General features: G+C 35.9%; 1 protein-coding gene across 2 annotated transcripts in view; it reads right to left on the reverse strand.

Moving 5' to 3' along the window:
* MINDY2 (MINDY lysine 48 deubiquitinase 2) overlaps positions 1–15,680 on the reverse strand; it is an 87,715-nt gene that overhangs the window by 21,854 nt on the left and 50,181 nt on the right. For both annotated transcript variants that reach the window (XM_021094542.1, XM_021094552.1), the window contains exons 5-6: positions 14,114–14,216; positions 7,004–7,146 (exon numbers count right to left, since the gene is read on the reverse strand). In XM_021094542.1, the coding sequence (XP_020950201.1) occupies positions 7,004–7,146; positions 14,114–14,216 (246 nt within the window). The remainder of the gene's footprint in view (positions 1–7,003; positions 7,147–14,113; positions 14,217–15,680) is intronic.

The raw sequence follows: 15,680 nt of genomic DNA on the forward strand, positions 1-15,680 counted from the left end.
ATTTATTTTTGTTGAAATATATCTGGGATTCCATGGGATGAACTGTGTTTTTACTCTAGGTATTCCAAAGAGTTCATAGGGTAAGAAAATGTAAAATAAAGTGATCATTAAATATGAATGCATAAAATGGCACTAAAATCTCAGGGTCCTTCAAATGTGAAATGTTGGAAGGCCTTATGAAGATCTAATGCAGTATTAAAGTAGCCATATTTTGTTGGAAAAAGCAGCTTTCTAGTTTGTCCTAATTTATATCCTTGTTGTATCACAGGTTCCCTGGGGCTAAAGTACGGAAACTCTGAGAACCTGGGAATTAATGGTATAGAACAATCATGTTAGTGGTGAACAGATTTAATAGAAGAAATTTACAATCTTCTACCTTATTTCCTTATGAAGAAAATGAACACCACACTGGAGAAACCCCTTCCATAAATTTTATTAAGTATTCCTTTAGGACTTCTAGTTCTACACCCACAATCAAAAAAGTATTATAGATTTTGTTGTAAGTCAGTTAATCAGTCACTAGGTCAATGAGGAGGGAAAGTTTCTATGATTCTCATAAAGAATGTACTCGTTGAATACTCTGCCAGAGGTAAAGCAGTATCTAAAGACCTTCATATCTGGGGAGTTCTCTTGTGGTACAACAGGTTAAGGATCTGACATTGTTACTGCAATAGCTCAGGTCACTGCTGTGGCAAGGGGTCAATCCTTGGCCCAGGAGCTTCCCACATGCTGCAGGTGAGGGAAAAAAAACCGCTCAGAACTAGAAAGATGGTTTAATGGGACTATAGGAGATAGAACTGAGAGGATTATAATGAAGCATATATAGATAGCCCAAAGACCCAAAAGATTCCTGGAAAACCCAGAATTGGAATCATATTAAAAAGAAGTTACTTCACCAAATATAATACATGGCCCTTGATTAAATCCTGGTTTGAACAAACTATTCATAAAATCATGTGGGGGGACAAATGGGAAATTTAAATATGGACTCAGTATGAGATGATATTAAAAATGATAGATAATTATGTTAGGTGCAATAATGGTACTGTGATTTGAAAGGAAATATTCTTGCTTAGAGAGACATGTTGAAGTATAAGCAAAAATTTAAAAAGATGAAAAATAATACGTCAAAATTATTAAAAGTTTGTGATGAATGTAATAGGAACACATTAAATTAGTCTCATTTCATCTCTGTAAGTTTGCAATTTTTCATAATAAAAAGTAAAAGACAGTGCTACTGTTTCAGTTTGGCGGTCACTATTGCAAACAATAGCAATTCTCCCTGGTGACTGTCCACAGGATAGTTGTTCCCATTTATCCCCTCTATAAAAATACAACTACCTTAGTAGTTCCTGCTGCTGCTGTGGTACATGAGTTAAGAATCTGAGTGCAGGAGTTCCCGTCGTGGTGCAGTGGTTAACGAATCCGACTAGGAACCATGAGGTTGCGGGTTCGGTCCCTGCCCTTGCTCAGTGGGTTAGGGATCCAGCGTTGCCGTGAGCTGTGGTGTAGGTTGCAGACGCGGCTTGGATCCCGCGTTGCTGTGGCTCTGGCGTAGGCCGGTGACTACAGCTCCGATTCAACCCCTAGCCTGGGAATCTCCATGTGCCGTGGGAGCGGCCCAAGAAATAGCAACAACAACAACAACAACAACAACAACAAAAAGACAAAAAAAAAGAAAAAAAAAAAAAAAGAATCTGAGTGCAGCAGCTGGGGTCATTGTGGAGGTGCTGGTTCAATCCCCAGATCCTGCATTGCTGCAGGCTTGAGTCATAGCTGCAGCTCAGATTCAGTCCCTGGCTGGGGAACTTCCACATGCAGCAGGTGCAGCCATTTAAAGGGAAAAAAAAAAAAAAAAAAATATATATATATATATATATACACACACACACACATATATATATATACACACATATATACAGGACTACCTTGTAAAGAATGGTATTTTATCTGATCTAGGCAAACATTTACAACTTTGGACAATATCATCATGTCCCTAAATTCCTTTCTCTTCTATTCTTCGTTTCATCTACTTAACAAAGTCCCAAATCTAGAACAACACTTGATCTTAGCCAAAAGGCCGAGAAGCGATCCAAATCTAGAATAACAAACTACTTTCACCAGGCCTACACTCTGATGAATACCTCCTACAGAAAAATCACACAAATGGCACATTCATAAGCTGTGGTGTAGGTCGCAGATGTGGCTTGGATCCCACGTTGCTGTGGATGTGGTGTAGGCCAGCAGCTTATAGCTCTGATTAGACCCCTAACCTGGGAACTTCCATATGCTGCAAGTGCAGCTCTAAAAAGCAGAAAAAAAGAAAAAAAATCCATTTCTTTTGACTCAGTTTTAGCAGGCTCTTTATAAAAACTTGTCCTTTCTTCTTGGTTGTCTCAATTTGTTGGCATTTTCTTTTTCTTTCTGTATTTCTGTAGCACTGTTTGGTATTTCTCCTCTTTTATTTCTTATTTTATTTGAATCCCCCCTCTCTTTTTGTCTTTTCTTCTTAGTAAGCCTGGCTAGAGGTTTGTCAATTTTGCTTATCCCTTCAAAAAACCAGCTCTTGGTGGAGTTCCCGTCATGGCGCAGTGGTTAACTAATCCAACTAGGAACCATGATGTTGTAGGTTTGAGCCCTGGTCTTGCTCAGTGGTTAACAATCTGGCATTGCCATGTGCTGTGGTGTAGGTCACAGACGCAGCTTGGATCCTATGTTGCTGTGGCTCTGGCGTAGGCCCGTGACTACAGCTCTACAGCTCCGATTAGACCCCTAGCCTGGGAACCTTCATATGCTGCGGGAGTGGCCCAAGAAAAGGAAAAAAGAAAAAACCCAGCTCTTGGTTTTACTGAGTTTTTGGGTTTTTTTTTTTTTTTTCATTTTAAAATATCTCTATTTTATTTATTTCCTTCCTTCTGCTGCCTTGGGGTTTTGTTTGTTCTTTTGTTTCTAATTCTCTTAGGTGGTCAGATAGGTTGCTTATTTGAGATCTGTCTATCTTTCTTTCTTTCTTTTTGAGGAAGGCCTGTATTGATATGAACTTTCCTCTTAGAACTTCTTTTGCTAAATTTCATGGATTCTGTAAGGTTTCAATGTCATTTGTCTCAAGATATTTTCTGGTTTCCTCTTTGATTTCATTGTTGATCCACTGGCTTTTTAGTAGCATGTTTAGTTTCCATGTAATTTTTTTTTTTTCCTCATTTTCCCCCCTGTGGTTGCTTTCTAGTTTCATATTGCTGTGGCTGGAAAGGATGCTTGAAATAACTTTTATCCTCCTTATATTTCACATTTTAATCACTAAATCTGGTTAATTATATCTCCTAAATGTCTATGGAATCTGTCTATTCTCCATTTCTTTACCACCTTAGTTAAAGTCATTACAATTTCTTACTTACAATAGCCTCTAAACTAAATACATATCCATTCTTGCCTCAAAGTCCAAAGTACTTTAATGTTAAACAATGGGCAGGGAGACATACACAACTACCAATACACTGTTTAGCCATAGAATAAGGTTTACTAAGAAAAACTTAGAAGCAGAGAAAAGTAGAATGCACATATTCTCTCAGCTACTATTCTCTCATGGAAATTCATATTTAGTCCAGAAACAGACCCAATGTAGAAAGTGCTCTAGGAGAGGAACACCATCCCAATCATACAGGAAGATTTAGGTAAGTAATAACTGGCCATTCCTGGTCAGGGGTATGGCTTTGATAAAAAAGGGAACATCTAAAGCTTAATTAGGGACGGTTGTGAAACAATCTCCAATGACAGCCAGAGACATTGTTTTTCCAGCTGAACTATCTCATCCCTGCTGAGAAAAAGAGAGAGAGAGAGAACAAAAAGAACCACTAGGCCATAAGGAGACGAAGGTCTATTTCTCCTTTTAACTTAGAACTCTGCAAAATCTGGTACCTATCACTAGAGCCTTACATCATGCCTCTTATTTTCTATGCTTCAGTCACATAGGCTGTCCTTTAATTCCTTAAAAGGTTCTTTCCTTCCCTCCTTAAAAGGCCTTTGCGTACATGTTCCATCTGCTAAGTTAACACCCCTCCTTCCCCTTTTATTGCTAACTGATAAGCTCCTAGATTTATTTTTCAGATCTCAGTTCATTTAATTTTTCTTTTCTTTTCTTTTTCTTTTCTTTCTTTCTTTTTTTCTTTTTCTTTTTTTTTGTCTTTTTAAGGCCACATCTGCAGCATATGAAAGTTCCCAGGCTAGGAGTCCAATTGGAGGTGCAGCTGTCAGTCTACGTCACAGCCATAGCAATGCCAGATCCAAGCCAAGTCTTCAATCAGGTTTTGGTTTAAACATTATGTTCTCAAGGAAGTCTTTACTGATATCCTCAAATAGGTTGTAAGTCTTAATAAAAACACTCACAGCATATTGTATATACACTTTACAGAATGTCTCTCAAATAATAACTATTTTTTTAAGGTTTTTTCCCCCCCTTTTTTGACCCCCCTATGACATATGGAGTTCCCCGGGAAAGGGATCAGATCTGAGCCACAGTCACAACCTAAACCACAGCTGTGGCAATGCTGGATCCTTAAGCCACTGTGCCAGGCTGGGGAATCAAACCTGCATTCCTGTGCTCCTAAGACACCACCAATCCCATTGCAACGCAGTGGGAAGTCCTATTTTTTTAGTTTTATTGAATTATACTTAATTTACAAAGTTGTAGTAATTTCTGCTGTTGTACAATTACTTAACATCTATACCTGCCAGACTAGGAGGTCCTTAAATGGCAGTCTTAGTACTTAGCTGAACACCCAGATATTAGTCATGCTGAATAGGTATTTGTTAAATGAATGAATAAAGCATGGACTTGAAGAGATCAAGTGAAGTAAGATTACCTAGCAGCATTTACTGTGTTGCATTAACTCTGATTTTGAGGTAAATAACTCTGGGGCCATATCTAACACACATCTAGCTTAAATATGGGAATAATACAAAATAAGCTCTTAATATAACTAACAGGGGAGTAGGAGAGCTAAGGCTATTGAATATTCTCATATAAGCAAACAAATCATTATTTTACACACTTTGTGTATTTCAACTGGTTAAAGTGTTCAAAGAAATATCAAGTCCTGACTTTTTTTTTTTGTCTTTTTGCCATTTCTTGCGCCACTCCCGCGGCATATGGAGGTTCCCAGGCTAGGGGTCGAATCAGAGCTGTAGCTGCTAGCCTACGCTACAGCCACAGCAACGCGGGATCTGAGCCGTGTCTGCAAACTACACCACAGCTCATGGCAACGCCAGATCCCTAACCCACTGAGCAAGGGTAGGGATCGAACCCGCAACCTCATGGTTCCTGGTCGGATTCATTAACCACTGAGCCACGATGGGAACTCCAAGTCCTGACTTTAATAAGCTACTTTCATCTAGAAAAATAAGACACATTTACATGGAAAGAAAACTGTTAACTAAGTACTTATCAATAAGTACAAGTAAGGATGATATGGCCCACAATAAATAAGAAGGAATGGTAAAATAGTGATCCTCAGCCTTAGCTGCATATTAAAATTACCTGGGGAGCATTTAAAAAATACTGTTGCTTAGGTCCCACCTCCAGAAATTCTGATTTAATTGAGTTGGTGGTAGGCTCTCAGCACTAGTATTTTATTTATTCATTTATTTATTTATTGCTTTTTAGGGCTGAGAGTTCCCAGGCTAGGGGGTCAAATCGGAGCTACAGCTCCTGGCCTACACCACAGTCATGGCAATGCGGGATCCAAGCCACATCTGTGACCTACACCATAGCTCATGGCAATGCCGGATCCTTAACCCACTGAGCAAGGCCAGGGATTGAATCCATATCTTCATGGATATTAGTTGTATTTGTTTCTGCTGCGCCACAACAGGAACTCCAATATACATGTTTTTATTAGAGTACAGTTGATTTACCATGTTGTGCCAATTTCTGCTATACAACAAAGTAACCCATACATGTACATACATATATATATATATATATATATATATATATATATATATATATATATTCTTTCTTATATTATCTTCCATCACGCTCTATCCCAAGAGACTGGATAGAGTGGTGGATTTTTTTTTTTTTTTTTTTTTTTAAAGAGCTCCCCAGGTAGTTCTAGCATACAATCTGGATTGAGAAATACTGGTTTCAGAAGAGAAGAAGTAGCTTTACTAAAGAGTTACTATTGAAAAGCTTTTTAAAAGCCAAGTGAAATTTGGGAAGGCAAAGCTAAAAAGGAGAATTTTCACAGGGATTATGGAGTAAGAAATGGTATCAAAGGTGCAGAAATGGGAAAGCATAAGTGTGTATGGAGATGGAAGATTATTTTTGAGTGACAGACCATTATGGCTGAAGCAAAGTGTTGGCACAGGGGGATAGTAGAAAACACCTTGCATTTTTATCCTCTAGGCACTGGGTTCTATGAATATTTTTGCTATTATTATTGACATGATCAGAACAGTATTCTACCACAGAAGTCTAGGGATAAGTTAATAAACTGCAGAATTAGGTTGCATCTATAAGAATGGAAGAGCTGAAGAGATAATAAAAGGGATGAATTAGTAAGTTTTTTTTTTTTTGGCAGAGCCATAAATGGCATGATAAAAAGAATTTAAAGTCACACTGATAACTTTAATAAGAAACATTATCATAAACACAAATCTTGATTCTTTCATCTAAACTCCTTCAGCCCTCTCATATAAACATGCATCATTAGCAGTGATTCTAGTTCTATCTCTAGGGCTTATTTTTTTTTCTTAGAAAGAAATTAATAAATACATTTTAAAGTAGTAATTTGTGAAAAAGGAGTTGAGATCTAAATAAAACAAAAAACTGAAGTAACATATTGCTAATTCCATTCTATCCTAAAGAATTAATTAATAATTACCTTCATAATTTGATGGTTAAAGAATATTATGCTAAATTTTTAAAAATTTGAAACAAATCATAAGACATCTTTAAATTAAGCTCCTTTAGTTTAGAATAACAATAACTGTTTCTGTATCATACCTTGTATTTGGTCATGGTGCTAAAATGATTATTCCGAAAGAACACACAAAGTTCTCCTTCCTGAACCGTTGAAGTTAGTTCACATAATCCATGGTATGTCAGTTGAGTGGCTGTGTTATTTAGAAATTGCTCAGCTACAAAGCCTATGGAACCAATGCATAATATTAGATGGAAAAATAATTTCAAAATTAAAACGTTTTTCTATTTACATTGTGTTCCAAGTATGAAGTAAGGCCAATCAAAATAAGACTTCTACTATAACATGATGGCCCCAAATTGGAGAGTCTTCTTTCTAATTCTGCTATGGAAGATGTATCTATAGACATTTCCAGGCTAAGAAAACAGTTATGTGAAATTCTTTTTATCAGTAAATATATTTACTTATACCATGCCTACTTTCAAAAAGGATTTCATGTGGCCTACAGTAACAAAGACACAATAAAACTAAAACCCATTGAAATAAATAAGGCAAGAGTTAGCGACTTTAAAATAGGTAGAAGCAAAAGCTGTATGTTAACAGCTACATATGGATATGTGTTTAGAAATTAAAGTAGCCTCAAGAAATTGAGTTAAGATTTTGACAAAGATCTTATATAATTCTCAATTCACAAACTGCTCAATTCTTGTCTTAAAACTAAAAGTAGGCATAAGACTGAACAGAAAACAGTGGGATAATCTCCTCCAGCATATGCCACTCATTATATTGGATACATTATGTTTAGAAATGGAAATCATCTGTTTTCAAAACATAATGAAATATATTAGAGTTCCTGTCATGGCTCAGTGGTTAATGAATCCAACTAGGAACCATGAAGTTGAGGGCTCGATCCCTGGCCTCACTCAGTGGGTTAAGGATTTAGCATTGCCGTGAGCTGTGGTGTAGGCTGCAGACGCAGCTCGGATCCCGCGTTGCTGTGGCTTTGGCATAGGCCGGCGGATGAAGCTCTGATTCGACCCCTAGCCTGGGAACCTCCATGTGCCATGGGTGCGGCCCTAGAAAAAGCAAAAAGACAAAAAAAAAAAAAAAAAAAAAGAGAGAGAGAGAGAAAAAGAAAAATAAATATAATGAAGTTTTTCTAGGATTTAATTTAAAAAATACGTATATGTAGATATATATACAGTTGATCCTCATTATTCACATAGGTTTATATCTGCAAATTTGCCTACTGGCTAAAATTTATAACTACAAAATCAATACCTGCTGCACTTTTGGGTCATTCCTGGATATGTGCAAAGCAGCAAAGAAAAATTGAGTCACCTAACAAGCACATTCCCCAGTGAAGTCAAAACAGGCAACATTGCGCCTTCTTGTTTCAGCTCTCACACTGTGAACAAGTGTCATTTTCATGGTCTTTTTAATGCCACATTTTCATGTTTTTGGGGGGGTGATTTTTACTGTATAAAATGGCCCCCAAGTGTAATGCTGAAGCTAGTTCCTAAGTGCATAAAGGTTGTGATGTTCCTTATGGAGAAAATATGTATTTTTGCAGTTTCAGTCAGGCATGAGTTATAGTGCTGTTGGATATGAGTTTAATGTCAATGATCAATAACATATATTAAATAAGGGATCTCAACACAGAAACACACATAAAACACAATTATTTATGATCAGTTGATGAAAATCTTGAGACCAGAGGCTCACATGAACCTATCTTGTGTTTCCCCTAGGAGCAGTGGTTTGGTACTATATTTACCAATTCATTGTTCACAGCAACTTTATAGAACATGACTATCAGTAATAATGAGAATCAATCGTATAAATATTTTAAAAGCCTGTATTTCTCTCTTTCCTTCTTTATCCTCCTTTTTCCTTTTGCTCTGCTTCTTTAATAAGGAATAAGGGGAAGGAGAATGCTCTAAATAGTTTTATAGGTGAGCAGGGAGGTGCAGATATAGGGAGTAAAGATGACTCTGTGTTAAGAAACTGATGCCTCAACCAGAAATTGAAAATAAACTTGGTAGGGCCAGAGACAGCTGTATTAATATAGGTTTATTCCACTCCCTCACCATCCCTCACTTTTAGTGTCCAGCCATAGAACTTTAGGGGGGCAAAGTGGTTGTAAAAAGTTACCAATATATCCCTATTACACAGACTTGGTAAGGTAGGAGGGAAAGTGCAGAAAGCTATACAAAAGGCCACAGCCAAAGGAAATTTACATCACATTTGCAACTACTTGGTTTATACATTTAGAAATAAGACCCCCCACACACAATTATCATTATTACTTTGCTAAATACTGAGTTATTAAGTAGAATGTATTAGTTATACTAAAGCACTTATAATTAATAGTATTTAAAACATAAGCATTATGCCTGTGCTGGGAAGCACCACTCCTGTCTATACTATCCATGTAACTAAACATTTTCTTCAGAAAGATGTTTCCAAATGCCCCACCCACACCTCATTCACACAACATCCTCTCTACAAAACGTTTGCTTTGAAAATGACACAAAAATTCAGGGGACATATAGCATATAACTTTCGTGTATGAAATTCCAAAAATCTAACACTAGATAAGTCTTTCTCAGCTATTTGTTTCTATATAACAGGACATGGATTCAGAGAGAATAAACAACTTACTCAAGGACATAAAACTAGTTATAGCAAAGTGAAAAATGGAACCGAGGAGAATTATTGGTATTAAGTTAAAAAATTTAGTGCTGATTATTATAAATGGAAAATGAGCTTTATTTCTCCTTAAACCATAGAGCAAAGCCTAATTTAGACTTAGAGAGAAAAATGTTTCCTAATTCTTCAGCCAACTCTTAAACAGTGACACCTGCGTGATTTTAGTGTAATATTAAAAAGCCTAATCTAGTTTCAACTTTTCATAACTAATTAAACAAATTACGGAGTTTTAAAGCATAATTTCATTAATTACTTAATTACAAATGGCAAAGGGCCATCTTTCCAACAACAACGAAAAATCTGGTAAATATCACCTTAATCACATTTGAAGATCAGCAATAATGAGAGAATCAGACATCATGTGCTACCTAATTTGATGCAATAGGAAAGACAGGTGACCTATGTAGTATTCCTACAAAAAGTATAGAACCCAAACTACTCATGAAGAAACAATCAGTTGAACCCACATTGAGGACTAGTCCAAAAAACAGCTAGAAAAACTGGCATAGACTATAAAGAAAAGTATAAACACCACAGATGATCAAAAAGGAATAAAGGATAGGGATCTGTTCTACATTATAGGAAACTAAATTGATATAACAATTAAATGATCCTTGATTGGAGCCGACACTGAAAAAACATAAAAGCTGTAAGTGGGACAATTGGGGAATTTTGCATATGAACAGTATATTAGATAAAAGTATTGTATCAGTGCTAAATTTACTGAGATAATTATATTGCGATTATATAGGAAATTTTTTTGTAATTAGGAGATAAATACTGGAGAGTTAATAAAGTGTGATGGTATTTGCAATTAATGGTCACATGATTTAGGAAAAAAATGTATGTGTGTGTGAATTCAGAAAAATGGCAAAAATTCAATATGTTAATAATTGGTGAATTTAGATAAAGCATATATATATTCATACATTCATTGTGCTATTCCTACTTTACAGTTTGAGGGTTTTTTTTTCCAAAATAAAAGAGAAAAAGAAAAGGAAACCAATATTATTTAATCAAAAATAATATGGGAGTTCCCATCGTGGCGCAGTGGTTAATGAATCCGACTAGGAACCATGAGGTTGCGGGTTTGATCCCTGGCCTTGCTCAGTGGGTTAAGGATCCAGCATTGCCGTGAGCTGTGGTGTAGGCTGCAGATGAGGCTCGGATCCTGCATTGCTGTGGCTCTGGCGTAGGCTGGCAGCTACAGCTCCGATTAGACCCCTAGCCTGGGAACCTCCATATGCCGTGGGAGTGGCCCAAGAAATGGCAAAAAGACAAAAAAAATAAAAAATAAAAAAAATAATATGAACTCAAACTATAATTGTCAGTGGTTATGGCACACAGTAAAGACTCAATCAATATCTGAATAAGTAAATATGCTGCAATAATTTCCTTAAGCATATTTTTTACCTAGAAAAAATTGTTAAGGAGGAAATTATACCTGAGAGGGCATTTGGAATTAAATGACCAGCTCTGGTCAAGTCTGGCAGCTGGTGCTACACTGCTTTTTCCTTGTTGAATTTTGCTGCCATGCTACAACCATCATTATAACTTGATTCAAAAGTATCAACACAGAAAGGAGGTAGCAAATAATAAGTACTCTATGTACACGTAAAAGTTCTGTACTTTTACTTACAAAGTATTGCCATCAAAAGAAAATGAATGTTCTCTGAAAGAAGTTGAAAGAATATCTAATTTGGAGTTCCTGTTGTGGTTTAGCAGCTTAAGAATTCGACATAGTATCTGTGAGGATGTGGGTTTGATCCCTGGCCTTACTCAGTGGGTTAAGGATCTGGAGTTGCCACAAGCTGCAGTGTGGGTCAGAAAGCTGTGGTGTAGGTCAGAGGTGCCGCACAGATCCTGTGTTGCTGTGGCTGTGGGTAGGCCAGCAGCTGCAGCTCCAATTTGACCCTTGGCTCAAGAACTTCCATATGCTGCAAGTGTGGCTATAAAAATAAAAAGAAAAAGAAAAAGAAAAAAAAAGTATATCTAATTATATTTAACTGTTAAATAATATTTTTTTCATCAAAAAGGAACGATGGTAAAAATATTTCTTGTATTCTGTACCTTATGGAGATGAAATATTGGAATCTGTTAAAAAAATAAGTAATTATCATCTAAGACCACATTTCAATAATTTTTAATAAAGAAGGATTAGAAATAAAACACTTTGGAATATTTTGATTCAGAAGGAAAATTGCAATTGTAGGCTAAATAGAAAAAGAAAGCAGACTATTTCAGTTGAAAAACATACCCAAGAAAATATGATGAAGAAAATGGAAAAAAGCTAATTGCTACATTTCATAAGTAAATATGTCCACTTGTGGCTTTTTTTTTTGCTTTTTTAGGGCTGCACCCATGGCACATGGAGTTTCCCAGGCTAGAGGTCTAATCGGAGCCACATCTGCCAGGCTACCCACAGTCACAGCAACATCAGATCCCAGCTGCATCTGTGACCTACACCACAGCTCACCCCAACGCCAGATCCTTAACCCACTGAGCGAAGCCAGGGACTGAACCCACACCTCATGGTTCCTAGCTGGATTCGTTTCCGCTATACCATGACAGGAACTCCTTTTTTTTTTTTCACTGTGGCCTTTTACTTCCTAAATAATTTCACAGTGCTTTATACAAGTAGCCACTGGGATTGAATGCTTATTTCAAACAAACTACATATTTGTAGTTTCTTATAAACAAAAACCTAGTTTAGTTTTTTAACTGTACTGAATTCCATATATAATTTTTCCTTGGTATGGAAATGTGATAAATAAAATTTTGCCATTGTAAAATGTATACATCAAGGTATTAATCAGTTCTGATATATATTATCTAAAAATTCTAAACCATTAAAGAGGAAGGCTCCTTCCTTGCTTTTACAAAGATATTCTTCTCAAGTTATCAATTGTATACAAATTAGCTGTAGTTTTTTGTTATCCCAGGGAATCAACGTCAAAGAAATAATAATAATAGTTGTAAAACCAGGTTGAGAAAAAGGAGACCCGATAAAGGGACCGTTTCTTGGTTATTGTTCATTTTGTTAGTGTATTAAGTCCCTGTTACACCGCAGCCTTGCTTGGGAAAAATGATGTCAACAGTATTTCCCATAGCTTCCTACCTTATAAATACATTCACCCAAATATTACTTATTGGCTATAATTCCATCTGTTAACATTTTCTGGGTTCTATTGTTCTCCCAATTATTACTGAATAGCATGCTAGAAGTTACTGAGAAAGTAGGAATCCACAAATGGATATTTTCTTTAAAGCCTGCTTTCTAGGAATATTTATGGTAATGAGAGCTTGGATAAAGAATGTAAAGTTCTAGTGAACGGAATTTTGTTAATTGAGGGGAAACATGTTTTGTAACAGCTTTTGTTGCTCCTCTCTCCCCCCAAAGTTAAACTATGCTGCCTAAAATTGTAGTGAAAGTGGTGTCACACAAATCAATGATCAATAGCCCTATATACTTATATGTTTATTGCAAGTAAAAGACTAGGATGAGCCTAAATTAAAATACCATGTATTTTCTTGCTACTTGCCTCTTGCATTAACATGTTAAACTTCTGTATAAGTGAGTAGTATAATTAGTTGGGTTCTTATTAATCAATATGAGATTCATGTATATAACTTATTTTTTATGTTCTTATGCACTCTTGTAGTCACTTGGTTTTAATTTTTTAAAATGTAGTGACTGTACATTTTATTATACTTCGTGTAGAAGAACTGTGTGTCTGAGAGAGAATGATGAAGCTCATCGCCTGCTTCTCATGATTTCTCTTTTTTGGTTAACCCTTCAAACCAAGGAAAATAGTAGTCTCAGTATTTGTGTATATTTATGAAAAATGTGCAGTGTGTGTTGGGGAGGTTATACCCAAATGCTATAGCTCCTGATGGTATTCTGGTTTTAAATCTGCTCTTCCCTCCATTGACGGGAATACAACTTAAAAAAGAAAAGAAACTGCCTCTATGTTGATGAATTTAGCAATTCTTAATTAGCTAAGAATTAGGGAAATTGATCATCAGAGGTGTACTCTGATCCAATACGGAGCATAAATATACTATATTGTACTGAAATATAAGGCATAGTTCTACTAAAATAAACACATGAGTACAATAACACACATCTCAATCAACTGAAGTGTCTAGGATAAATGATAAAGTTCCTTTGGTGGTCCCAAATAATCATCTTCTATTTACAAAATAATTCTCAGTAACCCCACGCTAACTGTCCATATCAAAGACATCATGTGATTCCAAAGACTTTTATTAAAATCCAGGCCTGATTTTACAAGACAAGTGAAAAGGTTCTAAGAAGAACTTTTCACTGGCACCTTATGAATAATTACTTCTTTTTAATTCCCACAAGTAGCATTACTTTTATTTTTTTAGAAGTTGTATTTAAGACATTTAAGAGATTCTAAATTGTAAGACAAGTTATTTTGCGAAGAATAAGTCAGGTAGTAGCAGCACTCACCCACCTTCACTAACCAGCTCACTATTGTCTGACTGCTTACAAGAGATGATCTTCTCCACTAGTTGGTTGTAGCTGCAGTTACCAACAGCTCTTACAATGTCAGCAATCTAGAAAACAAATGACTGTCTCACTAATCGAGATAAAATTAAAAACAATAACAAAGAAACCCATATCAGTCTTTAGGGTTTTATTTTAATACAATACTAAATATAAAATTATTACTTTTGAAAAAAGTAGCACTGAAATCAACACAACAGTTTCCAATTTTGTTTATAGCTCACTATACTATGAAAAATATTGCTTACCTATATTTCAATTATGCAAAATATAATAAAATTGGATTATTATATGCAATTTCATTTCTTAAGATTGTAAAGATGCATTTAAGTGATTAAAATAAAAAGTAAACTGGAGTTCCCTTGCAGCACAGCAGGTTAAGGATCTGGCATTGTCATTGCAGCAGCTTGGGTCACTGCTGTGATTCAGGTTCAAGCCGTGGCCCAGGAATTTTGACATGGGGCGGGTACAAACAAAACAAAAAACAAACAAACAAACAAACAAACACCAAAAAAAAAAGTAAACTATTTTGGGCAGAAAATTAAGAAAATAGTTTTTTTTAAAACTAATAAACAAATGTTGGAGTTCCCGATGTGGCTCAGCAGTAACCAACTTGACTATTATCCATGAGGACGCAGGTTCAATCCCTGGCCTCGCTAAGAGGGTTGGGGATCTGGTGCTGCTGTGAGCTGTGGTGTAGGTCACAGACATGGCTTGGATCCCGAGTTGCTGTGGTTGTGGTGTAGTCTGACAGCTCCATGTTTGATTTGACCCCTTAGCCTGGGAACTTCCCTATGCTCTGGGTGAGGCCCTAAAAAGACCAAAAAAAAAAAAAAAGTTTGCATTTAAAGCAAGGCAAATCTAAAAGTGTTAATTTATGGGATTGCCAGGATTTTCCCATATTATTTAGTTTCTAGCAAAGTATAACAGAGATAATGAGTAGATTTAACTGTTATTTTCCTAGAGTTAATATATATTAATAAGGGAAAGTATTTGCCTCATGATTCTTATTTAATCTTTGTCTGTGGAAGTATAGTAGAAAAGTAAATTCAAAGTTCTAAGCTTTAATAAAACTAGGCATCTCTACTTTCCCTCCATTATACTTTACTTTGACTACTGAAGAGGAATATTTCTGTTGTTGAAACTACTTAATCTGATTGCCTTCCCATCCCCAAAATGTATTTATTTATAAGTTATTTACATGTACTTAAATTAATACAATAATTGAGTGATATAAAAAATAAGGATAATGTTTTCTTTCCACATCCATATGGGCTTCTTGAATACCTACTCTGTGAACACAAGAACTGAAAGATCTGCACAATAGTTAAGGACAATGGTTTTCAAACTGGGAGCTTTTCAAAAAGCTAAAAGAATTCAAGGATCATGCAGTTTCTCAAGTATCTTAAGTTTTCATTCCATGCTGCATAGAAAATTTGAGAACAACTCCTTTGGGCTATAATTTATTTTCTCTGTTCCTACAAAATTCTAGGATGGTAGAAGCCTCTAAACCA

The sequence above is a fragment of the Sus scrofa genome, chromosome 1 (assembly GCF_000003025.6).
Source record: "Sus scrofa isolate TJ Tabasco breed Duroc chromosome 1, Sscrofa11.1, whole genome shotgun sequence".
Taxonomy (NCBI): Eukaryota; Metazoa; Chordata; class Mammalia; order Artiodactyla; family Suidae; genus Sus; species Sus scrofa.